The 15,236-nt window shown below is 39.2% G+C and overlaps 4 protein-coding genes and 1 non-coding gene across 5 annotated transcripts; 1 reads left to right on the top strand and 4 right to left on the bottom strand.

Annotated features, from left to right (window-relative positions):
- Positions 1-191: 191 nt before the first annotated feature.
- Positions 192-2,287, bottom strand: LOC103340214 (thaumatin-like protein 1). Its single transcript, XM_008243609.3, has 3 exons — positions 2,128-2,287; positions 1,316-2,006; positions 192-840 (listed from the first exon to the last, which is right to left on the bottom strand). The coding sequence occupies exons 1-3, from the start codon at positions 2,189-2,191 to the stop codon at positions 708-710; spliced, it is 888 nt and encodes a 295-aa protein (XP_008241831.2). The 5' UTR covers positions 2,192-2,287; the 3' UTR covers positions 192-707.
- A 4,033-nt stretch (positions 2,288-6,320) lies between these two features.
- CSDP1 (cold shock domain protein 1) lies at positions 6,321-7,540 on the bottom strand. Its single transcript, XM_008243607.3, has one exon. The coding sequence runs from the start codon at positions 7,401-7,403 to the stop codon at positions 6,609-6,611; it is 795 nt and encodes a 264-aa protein (XP_008241829.3). The 5' UTR covers positions 7,404-7,540; the 3' UTR covers positions 6,321-6,608.
- A 722-nt stretch (positions 7,541-8,262) lies between these two features.
- Positions 8,263-11,049, bottom strand: FNR1 (ferredoxin-NADP[+]-oxidoreductase 1). The gene is given in 10 exon segments (XM_008243606.2): positions 8,263-8,599; positions 8,697-8,906; positions 8,909-8,930; positions 9,043-9,105; positions 9,362-9,439; positions 9,544-9,635; positions 9,820-9,898; positions 10,123-10,256; positions 10,375-10,618; positions 10,731-11,049. Coding segments are annotated over 10 exon segments (1,095 nt in total). The 5' UTR covers positions 10,836-11,049; the 3' UTR covers positions 8,263-8,531.
- An 811-nt stretch (positions 11,050-11,860) lies between these two features.
- On the bottom strand, positions 11,861-11,932 carry LOC148914603 (small nucleolar RNA R24). Its single transcript, XR_016123030.1, has one exon. It is a non-coding gene; the product is annotated as a small nucleolar RNA R24 (small nucleolar RNA).
- A 1,567-nt stretch (positions 11,933-13,499) lies between these two features.
- On the top strand, positions 13,500-14,378 carry LOC103340297 (uncharacterized). Its single transcript, XM_089042628.1, has one exon. It carries the CDS (start codon positions 13,500-13,502, stop codon positions 14,376-14,378), a length of 879 nt encoding a protein of 292 aa, XP_088898754.1.
- The last annotated feature ends 858 nt before the right edge of the window (positions 14,379-15,236 follow it).

Genomic DNA, 15,236 nt, shown 5'->3' on the forward strand with positions numbered 1-15,236 from the left:
AAGAAGCTCAAATCCACTCCATAGCAGGTTGACAAAAACAGTGGGGAGGTCCTCAATAGTAGCAAGCAAAAACAGGCATGAGGCATGTCGCACCACAAATCACACCTAGTTTAGTGCTAATGACAACGAATTAAGAGCCAATAATTTATAGAATCTTGCCATCTTGTAATAAATAAATCTAAACCAGGAGGAGAGACAAAAGAAAAATGATAAAATACCCAACTCAGCTCAAATACCATACACTAAAAACTAAACCCATCTTGTTGGATTTAGTTGCAAAACAACTACAGTTCCAGCTAAATTATTCTAGCTACTCTCTCTCTCTAGTCTCTACCATACATTATATAATATTTACATCACAATCAAGAAAGAGATTAGGGCATGTCAGCTAAACTAACGCTCTTAATTTGTCCTTTAAATTCTAAGGACGTGGATCATGGAGTGTATCTGTTTGTACGTATCACTAAAGTTGCGCACAAAGTTGTTCTTCCAATTTGAATGGGCCATAGCTTTGCTACGACGCCGTATGGTGACCCCCGATACAAGTTGCAATCTCCGAGGGGATTGTGGGCTCCACGGCTCCAACGTCGGACCAAAAATCTGGGCCCACGACGCAGTCTCAACAGTGAACTCTACTAAAAAGGTCAACAACATCTCTCTCTCAGACGATATTTTTGTTTTTCGGGGTGTGGAAACTGCAGAGTGGATCAAAATAGTTGGCGCAACCGCCAAGCTGCCGCCAAAACAATGACGCTAAAAACGACGAAGCTCGGTGTCGTATTACGTGAACTTGCTGAGACACCGGCCGCCACTGGGTATTGCCCATTTGACGACTTCAAACTGCACCCACCACCAATATTTCACACGAGAAATCAGAAATGGCAGCCCGAATTTGTAATATTTAATAAATATATAACATAATGCTTGCACTGCAGGTCATAAAGTAAGGCCGGTGCATCATGCATGTCAATTATTAATACAAGACGTGACAACCATATCTGACTAAGTTGACAATCCAAAAAAATGGTCGAATCCCAACCGACCCATATGAATAAAATCCAAAACATTTTCTCTATTTTGGGCAAAATACCGTTTTGCCAGCTATAATATGACAGTAACATCAAGTGGCGGTATAATTTGTGTTTTCATATATCAATAACATGTCACGCGATATTACAGTCACAAGATCAATTTTGGAAAACCAATTTAGTGGAATGTCTAGACTGATTGCTACCTAAAATCTACAAATATTAGATAAATTTGGATGTGAATGTCACAAGAACCAAAAGAAATAAAAGAAGAGTGAAGACGGTACCTGGTGGAAGGGGAAGGGCAGAAAGTGATGAGATAATTGGCGGAGGCGCAAGTGAAGGTGCTGGTGCCGTCATCATAAGCATAGCTGTAAGCTTTCGGGCACGCATTCTTAAAAAACTGCGAATAAGAACTGGGTTTACATGTGTCTGGAGTCGCGTAGGCCCCACTACAACAGTACTGTGGGTCCCCAAACGCCTCACAGGCGCTTTTACACGCCACGCCCTCGTCACTCGCCGTCACCTTGAGCTCCGACGGACACCCGGCGTTCAAGTCCACCCCGCACCCGGTGGTCGTGCAGTTCCCTCCGGTCCCACCCTCAGGCACCACCGTCATGGGGAGGTTATAACCGTCGACGAAGCTGACGTCATAGAAGTCTAGCCCGCCAGCCCCGTTCAGAGTGAATTCGGCTAGAGTCGCTGGCGGGGCGGCCCCACCACCGGCGCATTCGACCGCAGATGATCCACAGTCACCGGTTAGGCAAGTGAACTTGTCCGTGGTCGGGTCTTGGGAGCATAGAGTCCGCCCCCATAACCGACCCGACCAGGAGGTAGGAACGGAGAAGGTGTTGGACTCCCCGGAGTTGAGAGCGAAGCCGGTGGTTGGAAGCTGGTCCGTCCCGGCATTTGATAGAATGCCCGGCCAAATTGTGTTGCTGCACTTGTTTGTAATTGTGAACGTCGCTGAATTCCCACCTGTGATGTCCACAAACACATAAAATGCATGAGCTAGCGTTATAGAAATGTTCGAGAGTGAAAAAAAGAAAAAGAAACAGAGAATGGGTTTATGGGTCTCATTGCGTTTGTGTCATTATACCTGAAATGGATTGAAGAATACAGAGAGAGAACAGAAAGGTTGGAAAAAACTGATGAGAACCCATTGAAATTGAATACTTCTCTCTTCTTTTTCCTTCTCCTTTTCTTTTTAGTTAGTCATGGAGGGAGGAGTATGGTATTTATAAGGGATGGGGTGAGGAAAGTGTGTCATGTGAAGGAATATGGGTGTGGGGTCCAAGCCCATGTCTTCACATGGAGGAGGAGGCCAAGTTCTTCATTTATAGGTTTTAAGGTCGGCAAACTCATGTGTGGATTTGTCTCTAATTTTAGTGGTGGCAGCATTTATCTGTCGAGAGCCATATAATATGTTTTTAAAAAGAGCATATGGTTGTAGCCATAGTCTGAAATATTGATAATATCGATGAAATATCGAGATATTTTGGTTTTTTGAACATATCCATGTACATATTATATAAATATCGACAATATTAATGATAAATCAGAAAATATCGATGTCGATAATTTTCACACTTCAAAGATATTTTGTCAAAATATCGATATAATATCACTAAAATATAAAATATCGATGTAAAGGAAAAAAAAATTGAAAAAGAAGAAGAAAAAAAAAAAAAAAAGGGAAAAAAAAAACACAAAGGGGATTTGAACCCCTCCCATTTTACTCCTTGAACACCTTAACAACCATATATCACTTATGTTTTAGTGATAATATGTTAAAATATTTATATTTATATGGGTGACATGTTAACAATTACATACAAAACTATTTTGGGGATTTATCATTTGATGAATACTCTTTACAATACACTTACTCTACAGATAAAGATGATGAAGATAGTGAATAATTTGAACTTCATAGGAACTCTATGTGGTACTAAGTCACTCATGTGTCTTACCATGCAATGTATAAAGTGTAAAATATTGTAGTAAATTATTATATATAAATGATTATTGTGTGTTTAATATTTTTTTCATTAATTACTATATATTTTCTACACTCACAGTGTTTGCCAGCTCACTGTATAATCAACTTAAATAAGTTAAATCCAATCATGTAATGCATTTTCTTCTAAATTTTTTTAGTAAACTAATAGATAATTGACTAAATAAACATTATCCAAAGTTTCAATAAAAGTTTCCAAGTTTTTCTTACAATTTTCGTGGTTTTTATTCAATTTTTATCAATATTGATAATATCTCAATATTTCTATTAAAATTTCCATATTTTTGAACTATCGATATTTTCGATATCATCGATATTTTAGACCATAATTATATCAAAAAGAGCTTTTGGAGCCATGCAAGGGATGTGGTTTTTATTTATTTATTGGGATTTTCCGAAGTTTTTGTATAAATGCCGCCTTATTCCCAAGCTCAGAAAGTGCAGCTTCGAATTTATATACTTTGGATTTGGAAGTGATCCGATAGGGGCTCAGCCCCGGGAGCTTTCGGTGTATGATTTGAAAAAATAAAGTTTCCCTCACTGAGAAGGAGCAAATATCCACCATACACTATTATGTCAGAGTAATGCACTAGGGAACAGCCACGTGTTTAAGACATTCTAACACCAGCCTCCATTCCTAGGCCCAGGCAAAAACACACGGTTACGTAACCTTGTGCAAATATCAAGTTTCTTGCATTTAGATACGTAATATCATTGATGTATGTGAATCTCACATGATAACAATTTATGTGTACACATAGGATAGGATTGAGCAATGCAAAACACATTTTTACGCAATTGAAAATAAGATAATATGGCAAACTTAACCAAGTGCCTCTCCAACCTACAACAATAGCAATCTCTTGTTTTGCAGGACACAAAGTTTTGGAGCCATGCATAGATGATAGAATGTCATCTTTTTGGCAAATCACAATTAAGTGGGGGTGAAATTAAGTTCAAGACTTGTATTAAGTTGTAAATGCTGGTATACAATCCCTGTCAGGCCCACATATTTTGTAATTTGACATGGACAGGGATCCACTTCTTCAATACTAGACTTGGAAAGCCCGGTCTTAACTCGGGAGATTCATAAGATTGCTCAATTGGAAAATATTTTTCAATCATAAATTTTAATGGCAATGAGTGCGGCCATGTTGTTTTCATTCATAACAATGATACAATGATACAAGCAAGCAACTTGACGACCTGCCGATGCCAGCCTTGGGGATAAAAGCAACAGATGGAAGGGCGGAAGTGTCGTCTCAAAACCTCAAGGGCCAAAACGACAGAGACCCAAAAACATTACAAACCAATGCAAGTCGTACACAGCCCATGCTCTTTGGGTCGGTTCAAAACACAAGTTGAGGTCAACCCAGAAAATCCAATTAGATGACAACAGCCTTCTCCATCAGAATTGAAAACCCAAATGGGCAGACAGATCAGGCAGTTTCTATAGGTAATTAACACTAAAAAATTGCTCCATTTAAATTTGTTCGCATTTAGTTGCACCAAGAGACACGTTTAACAATCTTTAAATGCCTATGTGTAATAAAAATTTCAAGTACCTAGATTGTGTGACAAGATTTCCAAAAATCAGAACCAAGCTAGGGTAGCAATTTGTTTGGGCCCTTGTTATTCACTACCCAAATCTATATCCCGATTTACCGATCTGGGTATTCATTACTCATTATATAGCAAAATTTGAACCCATCCCCGAAACTCTGGATTATCCATTAATACTGCATACTGAGCAGAGATTACTTGATGAAACTAGGGCATCAGCAGACAAATAGAAAATCGATTATATAGCAAAATTTGATTATCCATTAATACTGCATACTGAGCCCTAGGGCATCAGCAGACAAATAGAAAATCGCGTAAAGTCTTGAGCACACAAGCGACTTTACGCCCGATTATCCATTAATACTGCATACTGAGCAGAGATTACTTGATGAAACTAGGGCATCAGCAGACAAATAGAAAATCGATTTCACGTAAAGTCTTGAGCACACAAGCTAAGAAAAAGACTTTACAGTTATAAGCATATTTTATACAGTTACCATGCACTGTGGGGATAAGGATGAAGGAGATCATTCATATTCAGGGCACAAGAGAATAATCAATAATAAGCAACAATTCAAATGCTGCAGCAGCAGCAGCAGCAACGCTCTAATCAACCCTTCTATAGAAGAAAAACACAGAGCACAAATGAACGTGCTTGCTCGCAAGCCTAACAAGACAAGTGCCATCAAGGCCGAGCTTAGGATTGTGACTCAAGCTTCACATGGAAGGGTTCAAAAAGCTTTCTTGGCTAGAGCCATACCAAACCGAAACCAAGCTTTATTGCAAGGGTTCTAAAAGCTTCACATTGTACAGAAAATCACCAATTCCAACAGACACATAGCATCACAAAACACATTGTTCATCAAATCCAAATGCTAAATACGTGTAGATCCTTCTAAATGTATTCTAGAACTCCAATTTCAATGCTTGTCAAAACAGGGTAAGCAAGGCACATCAAAGCTAGCACATATTCTAAAGTCAAACTGGGACAGACAATGTAACTGAGAACTGAGGCTCTTGTGGAGCATATAAAAGGGTTGCTTCCAATCCATCATGATGATGGTTACCCCATATGAGTTCATTAGTCAACAAAAATCAAATCAGTATCATTTATGAATACTTGTGCACATAAGGATCAAAATTAATTTTTGCTACTCAATGCATCAATTACGAGCATCACGAATCCTAGTCCTTTAACTACTAACACACAAGCAATTGGTTAATCTTTTAACCACATTCCTAATGACCGAATCACCTGAAATTGTTTTTCCAAAAACCCAAACTAAGCTAAGGTGATGTAGAGGACCATATGGATATGGCTAAAAATCTTTAGTCCACAAGACCTCCATCTCTCAATATCAACAAGATGCATTAAATAACGAGCAAACTGAAACAAAGTGCAATATCAACAACAATGAGCAAAGCAAGTGGCACTTGCTAGGCTGCAAAAAGATGATAAACTGGTATACAAATCTATGGCCTACATTCAAAGTCATGCAGACATCTTATTCAACTTCTTCTACAACAAAAATAATTCAACATAATCAACCAGCTGCATCAATGCATAGGAGATATCATAAATTCACACTTCAAAAACAAATCAAGAGCATGTAGTGCCCCAATAAATGAGGATCTAATTCAACTTCCTTGAGGATCGTCAACCAAATGCGCATTCAATTATAGAGACAGTAGATAACATACATTCACACTTCAGAATAAAAGCTGCTCATTTAGATAACTTATCCGAGAGTCACTGATAACAATATAGATAATAATTATAATAAAAAAAAGGCAACTAACTCACTCTATAGCCGAACTGGGGAAAACTTTCTTGACAAAGACTGGCTCTTATCATCCACCAGAAAAATCAAAACCCTTTTGCCAAAACAGCATATGTATCGAGAAAGAAATACTACTAGAAAGACTAAAATTTAACAAAAAGATAAAGGATTTCTAAAGAGAATATTTACTATTACTCTCTTTTATTTTATTTTTCTTCAAGCAGTAGGGCACTCCTTAGCAAAATGACCAGCCTGCCCACAGTTATAACAACCATTGCCACCTGATCCAGCACTGAATCCATATCCCCGGCCACGACCGCCGCCGCCGCCGCCGCGGCCACCTGTGCTGCAATCTCTCGCCATGTGCCCATATTCCCCACAGCTATAACAAGCACCAGCACCGCCGCCGCCGCCGACGGCACCAGAACTACAGTCCCTCGCCAAGTGCCCAAACTCACCACACTTGTAGCAGTTACCACCGCCACCGCCACCGCCGCCACCACCGACACCGCCGCCAGTCCCATTAGGGCAGACCCTCGCCACGTGGCCATAGCCACCGCAAGAAAAGCAACCACCACCGCTACCGCCACCGCCACCGCCACCGCCCCCAGCGCCGCGATCGCAATCCCTAGCCATGTGGCCGGGCTCGCCGCAGTTATAGCACGAAGCGCCACCGGCACCGCCTCCATTCCGCCTATCTCCGCCTCTCCATCCACCTCCAAATCCAGAACCGCCACCGCGACCACCGGAGCGGCCGAAGCTCTCCTTCCTGTTACCCTGCAACGGCGCGCCGTTAGGACCAGTGACGTCGATGGCTTTGGTCTTGCCGTCCTCGCCGACGGCGATTTGGAACTCGACAGACTCGCCCTCCGCCACACTGCGGAAGCCGTCGGATCTGATGGAGGACTGATGAACGAACAGATCTTCGCTTTCGATATCGGGGGTGATGAAGCCAAAGCCCTTGGTGTCGTTGAACCACCGGACCTTCCCAGTCGATCTCTCCTCCGCCATGGTTGTTGAAATTCCCCGACAGAGAGAAAAGGTTAAATTTTTTATGTTGATTTATGCGAGAGAGTGTTCGTCTTTATATAGGAAAGAACAGTGAAGGCAATAGCTAAGACAATCTTCGAGAATTATAGTTTAATTAAAATATATAAACAAAACCCTAATCTGCCTCCAGCCCGATTCTATTTGCACTGGGCTTTTGATTTTCCCTTTACCTTTACGGTTTTTAGAGCTCGGATCTGCTACTCTTTGGGTGCATTCTAAGAAACCCTGCTCCTACTATTTTTTTGTATTTTTTCCTGAAACTATTATTATGAAATAAATCAAATAACAAAATACGCGTTGAGCAAATTTGATATGAATTTGTTATTACGTTAACTAATTGTTACTCCTTCTTACTCAAGTTAACGTGATATAGAATCCTAAAAACTTATTTATCAATCAATGTATTTAGAGGATACCACGAGTATGCGTTAGCGATTTTGTAAAAATTCTAATGCGGCCGATTGATCTTAACAAAATTCATATTACAATTATAATAATTTAGATTAGGCTATACGGTGATAAGTTTGATTTATGAAAAATAAAAGAAGTTCATGTTACAAACCTTCTTGTTTTTTTTTAAAATATTGTTATAGTGTCAAATGAGAGAACAAGACGTAACCACAAGGCCATTGGCGTGACTATTTCCAAACTGTTATGAAATATCATGGCCGCTAGTGTGAAGCAAAGGACGAGATCATAGGAATCATATGAATTTTTCTACTAAAATAAGGAAGGCAATTTTATCTTCTTGTTACCATATATCAAACACAAACCATGGCAATTTTATCTTCATAGCGCTCTCTTCTGATCAGTAACGCAATTTAGAGTGTAGAAGTTGAAACAGGCTTCCACTAGAGTGTAAAATTCGACCCTCAGAAATAAAATTCTTGGGGACCATAATTATAGTATAATACAACAGCTTCATTAATATGGCCAAAAAAAAAATTACAGAAAATTTGCAAGGACTTTACCTATCTACACACTGCAGTGGAAATCATTCAAGAATTTCTGTTTAAACTTTAAGTAAAGAAGAGGAGAGAGAGAGAGAGAGAGAGAGAGAGAGAGAGATTTGTACAAAGTGACCAGAAATTAGTAGACTTCCACATTCCATTGCTCTGCTTTCTTCAACTTCTTCTTGTAGTCTGTCCAGTCAATGCCTGCAAAATATATCAAACACAAACACATTGGTCCTTGGAGGCACATGATATAGAGATGTTCCATGAAAGTCTCAGCAATTTTATTCTATCTTGTTACCATCTTTAGCAGCCAATGACACCATGATGTCATCAATTCCCTTCTCCATTCCCTTGAGACCACACATGTAGATGTAGGTGTTGTCTTTCTTGAGCAACTCCCATAGCTCTTCTGCATACTGAGCCATTCTGGTTTGAATGTACATCTTCTCGCCCTTCTCGTTGGTTTGCTCTCTGCTGACAGCGAAGTCAAGCCTGAAGTTTTCAGGGCCTTCTCTTCCATTTTCTCAAATTCCTGTGTTCCACAATAATCTCTTATGAATTCAAATTGTTTAAATCATATGATTCTTGAGAAAGAAAAATGAAGTGACTGATAAGTGAAGTGAAGGAACTTTGAACATACTCACCTCCTTGTAAAGCAGTGAGCTACTTGTGGGAACACCCAAGAAGAGCCATGCCAAACCATTGAACTGCATGTCATGTCAGAATTTGATCACTCTTTAGACGAAGAGCTAATCAAGGAAGAAATAAGGATTCACCAGCCATATAGGCACTTGAGGAGATTGTTTTATGAGGGCTTTCATTGAGAAAAGCCTCTGTAAAACTACCACATTGTTATCTTCTTTTTAAGATTAATATGGGATTTTCTTTGTATTCATGTTGTGAGCTGATTATTTCATGTCATAAAAGTGTCCGAAGAAAAAACCAAGAAGTACTAATGTTTACCTTGTAGTCTTCATGCTTCTCAAAAAACATTTTCCACAAGAATGATCTGAAAGGAGCAATTCCAGTTCCGGTTGCAAGCTGCATCAGCAAAGAAATTCTGTAAACCAGTACTATTCACGGAGGGTTAAACATTCGATTATCCAGTTTGCTTCCTGAAAATAACATATGGTAAGTATTTATACCATGACGATGGTTGCATTAGGATCTTTTGGCATAAGCATTTCTTTCCCAACTGGTCCTGTGACCGTGACTTCACTCCCTGGCTTCAAGTCACCTGAAATAGAGAAAACTTATACCAACATGCACTGGCCTGTCTATTTATACTAGAATACTAATTTACTACCACAAATAAATAGTTTCTCATTAAGACACGAAACAGCATACAGCCTAAGTTTTTATTCTCGATCAAAAAACCTCAATGAAATAATTTTATAGAACTAAGAGGTATGTGTCCTTACACAAAAAGTTTGAACACACTCCTTTAACAATTTCTCCTTGGTCATTGGTGTACACAAGCCGTTTCACACACAGAGAAACCTGGTTGGAGGCAATCAAACCAAACCACCAATTATATCTTAATTAACAAATGACAAATTGGGTAGCAATGGAGCATGTTTACGAATTGCCTAAAATTGCAACATTGTATGTTTAAAATGCCAGCAGATTCATAGCAAATTTGGCAATCAACCTGAGCAAAAAATAATAATAATAACAAAAATCCAATTGGTTGTACATTTAATTGGTACAGTACAAAAACTCACAGTTTTGGAGTCTCCAAAGTCACCAAGGGCACTACTGGCAATTGAATACAACCTCAGCTTGTGAGGCTTCCCATTCTTGTCAATACCATCTGGAATTACTCCAATGGACTGCCCTTCTCTGTAGGGAATCTCTCCTACAAGCAACCCAACAAAGCAGTTAGCTGAATGAGTTCAATATTTTAATATATCAACCAATAGTTAACACAAGAAGGATTAAAGAAAAAAGAAGGGATTATTAAGACTTGATCATACCCTCAGTGCTAAAGACCATGTGCCAGGTTTCTCCAGGAGCATCATCACCAGTGATCTTAGTGTTGAGAAGGACTCTGGCAGTGTAGGGATTTTTGGGCTTGTATTTGTTAACAACCACACCTTCATCTTGCTTCTTGGATTCCTTCACAACCTTAGCAGGAGGAGCAGCCTCAGTGGTGGTGACCTGGGCTCTGATGGAAACCACTCTCCCACTAGCAGAGGCATCTCTGTAGTACAAAGGAACCTGAAAAACCAACAACCCATGTCCTTAAAAAAAAACCCAAGAAATCAAATTAAACCCCATGATAGTGCTAATGTAAATCAAAATAATTAATTACCAGGACTGAAAGTTTTACCTTCTTGAGGGTGATTCTATCAGGTGAGATTATAGAGGTCCTGCTGGGAAGAGAGGAGGACTTGGAGGATGGGAATGAGACAGCAGCAGTTACAGCTGCAGCCATGGTTGTCGTGTTAATGCTGCAGAAGAAGAAGAATAATAGGGAAGAAGAGATAAAGAGAAGTAAAGTGTGATGTTTTATGGGGTCGTAGTGAAGATTGAGAAAATTTGTGAAAATGGGATATTTTTTGGTTGGTTCTGGATTATAGATTGGTGGTAGAGATTTGAAGGCCAATGCAGTGGCAGATGTGAGGATAAGTCTTTTGTGTAATGTATGACTCTCACTCTACCTCTTAGGAGGACACTATCTTAGTTTTATTTTTGACACAATAACAGTGCAATAGTATTATTAACCAAAGTATTGTTCAAGGGTGTGTAGACATTAGACTGAGACACCCCTCAAAAGATTATAGTGACTTTGGTCACATAAAATTAAATTGTATTGCTACAATATAAACATTCAATACAAATTGGAATTAATAAAATATAAAATGATTTTACGGTTGGTTATTATTGTCGAAGGATAATTAATACTAAGGTTTAATAAGCTTCAACATACTAAATCTATTTTTGAAATACCAGAAAATGCCCTTAGTTAATGCAAACATTAAGAATTGAAATTATTAATTAAATAAGGATAATATGGTAAATTCACACTTTTTCATATTAAAAAATTAAAATTAAATGAAAAATCAGATAATGAATCCTATTTTTATAGAACATAACTACTCATTATCTTTTTTAAATTCTAAAATAAATTTAAATATATATAAAATAAAATTAAAAAAAAAACATCTATTAAGTGAGGAAGAACGTGCGAAGAGGCTAGTGTTTAATAAGTTTAAATCAACATATGATATATTTTTATTTTATTCTTATTCTATGTGTTGTAGTTTTTTTCCTTCTTTTTTTTTTTTTGTTCTTGTTGCAATGATGAACACAAAATGAATAACAAAGACAAACAATAAAAGGGAATGTCTAGACTAGGCAAATAGAGATTCATGCAATCAATACAATACAAATACATGATGATCCTTGAAGCCTATGTATATGAGGGACCAACAAAGAAAATCTAAATCCTGAAAACACAATGCGAGCAAGAAGAGTATTTCATTGAAGAAATTATAGTGTATCTTACATGTTAAGGCTCATTACTGCAATATAATCCCACAAGTACGTTTTGTAAAATAATCAGTAAGATTTTTAGGTAAATCATTTTAGATTTTTTCAAAAAAATGTGTGGAGCTTACCTACATGTAAGAAATTAAAAAAAGATAACCTAATCTAATTAAAAAGAAATGTCAAGTTGAATGGCTATACTATATATATATATATATATATATATATAATACAAATGAAACCCATATGATACGAGAAGACGTGGTTTGAAGCAAATGAAACCCACAATGCCTCAGTACTTTGGTCTGTGAACACCACCGACCTACACAAAAATTGTTTAATAGGCTTTAACATATTCGACCAAAAAGAAAAAGCTTTTAACATAAAAGAACTTGTTGTATTGTATTCTATACTGCCAATAAAAGCGGGCTCCTAAATACAAGCACGCGCGACAGAGCGGGTCAGGCTCTAACACCGTTTTTGGCTTTTTTTGCGGGGAAGAACAAAATGGCCGTTTGATTTGAAATTTGTTTTCTTCTTCTCTGCCCTCTCTCTCTCATTGAGAAAATGAGAAATCATTGGGTTGTTATGGAGATAGTGGACTGATAATCTGACTGAGAAGAGAACCTACAAAACTTCCTATTTGAAATTGCAGAGCAGAGCAGAGATGGTGAAGCAAACATTGGGCAGGGCCATCCAACTGGCTGACCAAGTCGCAAAGCTTTGGACAGGGCCGTGGTGAGATCCACGGACAAGAGCTTCATCCCCGAGCTCAAATCCAAGGCTGAACAGCTGGCGGGGCTTCTCCGCCAACTCAGCAGCATCGACCTCGGCACCTACGATCGCCCCGTACGTGCGATCATCGACAGCGTAGAACAAAGCCTCGATAGGTGTCTCTTCCGGCTGCTCAAGCATCATTGTCCCAAATGGATCATCATCAAGATCATCAAGAAGCGTTTCCCCACCCTCATCCCCTTTGTTTCGTTCTGTAAAACGTCGAGGCTTCTTGACGCTTCAATCAACGACATGTCTTGGCTGATCCATTTTTGGAGGAACAAGACGAACGGGAGATTTGAAGTGTCTCTGCCCCGAATAAAATCAAACAACCCCATGCTGTGTCTCGTTTGGGAAGAGATTGCAATTCTTCATGACCCGGCTGAATCCTACCAAGCTCGATCTAGTGCTGCAGCTTCACTCGGTGATATGGCCAGGGACGACGTGTACAGGAAGTTGATCGTCCGGGAATGTGGAGTCGAGGCCTTGTTGAAATTGATGGAGGAGGGTCCAATGGAAGCCAAACAGAGCGCTGCCAATGCCCTGGGGTTTGTGGGATGGTCCTCAGTGAAGGTTGGGGAGGGTCCAATGTGAAGTGTTTGCGAAAATCCTCAGTGAAGGTTTCATGAAAGTTCAGGCTGAGGTGGCCTTTGCGGTGTCACTGATCGCAGAAAGAAACCCCAAATGGCAAGATGCTTTTGCAGAGCACGATGTTGTCCGCTTGCTTGTCGGCCATCTTGCATTCGAAACTGTTGGAGTGCAGAGCAGCAAAACCCATAGCAATGACAATGCCAATGCCAATGAAGACCCGGACACCGTAGCGCAAATGAAAGCGATGGCAGCCAGAGCCCTTTTCAGACTAGCCGAGGATAACTCAGCCATTTGCCGTATCCTCGCAGAATCAACAGCACTATATAGTTTTGCAGTACTTCTGGAAAAAGGTTGTGAAAATGCTCAATTATATTCTGTCGATGCATTAATGGCGATCAAGGAAGTGGCAGAGAAAGATGCTGATTTGAGAATAAGATGTGACTTCAGTCCTAATTCCCCCACTTGGAAATATGTTGCTGATCAATTATTACTGAAAATCACCGAGAAGACAGAAGACTCACACTTCCAGATCTCATGCATCCATGCTATTGAGAATTTGGCAAGGACATTTGGGTCAATAGAGACAAGAATGATTGGCCCATTGGTGCAGCTTCTCAATGGAAGAGAATTTTATGTTACCAAGGAGGCTTGCATTGCCCTCGCAAAATTAGCTCGGACAGATAACTATTTTCACATTGAACATTCCAAGGCAATAATAAGCGCTGGAGGTGTTAAACACTTAATCCAGATTTTGTATGATAAGAAAGCTGAATATGCGTTGGTTCTCATCTGCTATATTGCACTGCACGTACCAGACGACGAAGAGCTTGCCCAAGCTGAGGTGCTTGCAGCGCTAACGTGGGCATCCAAGCTATCTTTTATGACCGTATATAAAGAGCTGGACAGATTGCTGTGCAACATTCCATCACATGTACCAGACTGGGAAGAACTTTACCAGGCTGGGTTGGTCCCGATGCTTGCATGGGAAATCAATGGATGTTATTTGTCCAAAGAAGACACACTGCGCACATTGTTACAAGAGGCTAAGAGTAGGTTGAATCTTCATCAGTCAAGGGCTCACGGGGGGTCAATTGATTCAATCAAAAGCAAAGTGGTCTCTTAAATTTATCATTCTTTGTTATTGCGCCTATATGCGTAATTGGATTTTGAACTTCCGTTGTACCAAGAATTTGGTAATTCAGGATCAGTCTTGTGCCATTGGTTCTGGTACTTGGTATTCAGCTTGAAAATTCGCTACAATGTTCAAACCAGTAACCTGCTTTTAACAAGGAAACACTACTTCTTGAGAATCAATGCGAAAAGTTAATGGAATTTTAAGCATCTTCGTCAATTTATGAAGTACGTTAGTTGGTGGCAATTTCTCACAAGGAAAAATCAGAAAACCCATCACGAGAGGAGGCAAAATTGCTAATGTAAAATTAATTAGATTACAAGTTTTGGAGACACAACATGAAAGTCAAAAAGGGCACAAACTTATTCGTGTGTAGTTTGGTTTTTGAATAAGCAATTATAAGTTTTGATCTCCAACAAGTAATTATAAGTTTTGATTTTTGAATAAGCAATTATCTTCTCAAATCAAATTCAAACTAGTACGCTGGTTTTAGCATTTCTAAATTTGATTATTATGCTAAACAAACAGGGTTGTTAGAGCCGTCATGGGAGAAAATTTCAAACACCCCCCAAACCTGCATCTATTTTAATTATGTTCACCTGATTCCATCAGTCAAATAACAGATTATGAAAGGGAGTTTCCTTTATGAATGCTCCGAAATCAGAATGCAGCAGTCTAAGTTCCATTTACATCCTTCTAACGGTGGCTCCCGGAAGTACACCCAAATGGATGGCTGCCGGGGGGGTGTTACAACGTATAGAGGTTGGAGCCAGTCTATGTTAATTACATTATCTACAGAATTAAAATTCAATAGAGTGAAAAAGGTAAAGGAAGAGTTCTATAGAGCCA

Source organism: Prunus mume, linkage group LG8 (genome assembly GCF_029339155.1).
Source record: "Prunus mume cultivar Tortuosa linkage group LG8, ASM2933915v1, whole genome shotgun sequence".
NCBI classification, from domain to species: domain Eukaryota; kingdom Viridiplantae; phylum Streptophyta; class Magnoliopsida; order Rosales; family Rosaceae; genus Prunus; species Prunus mume.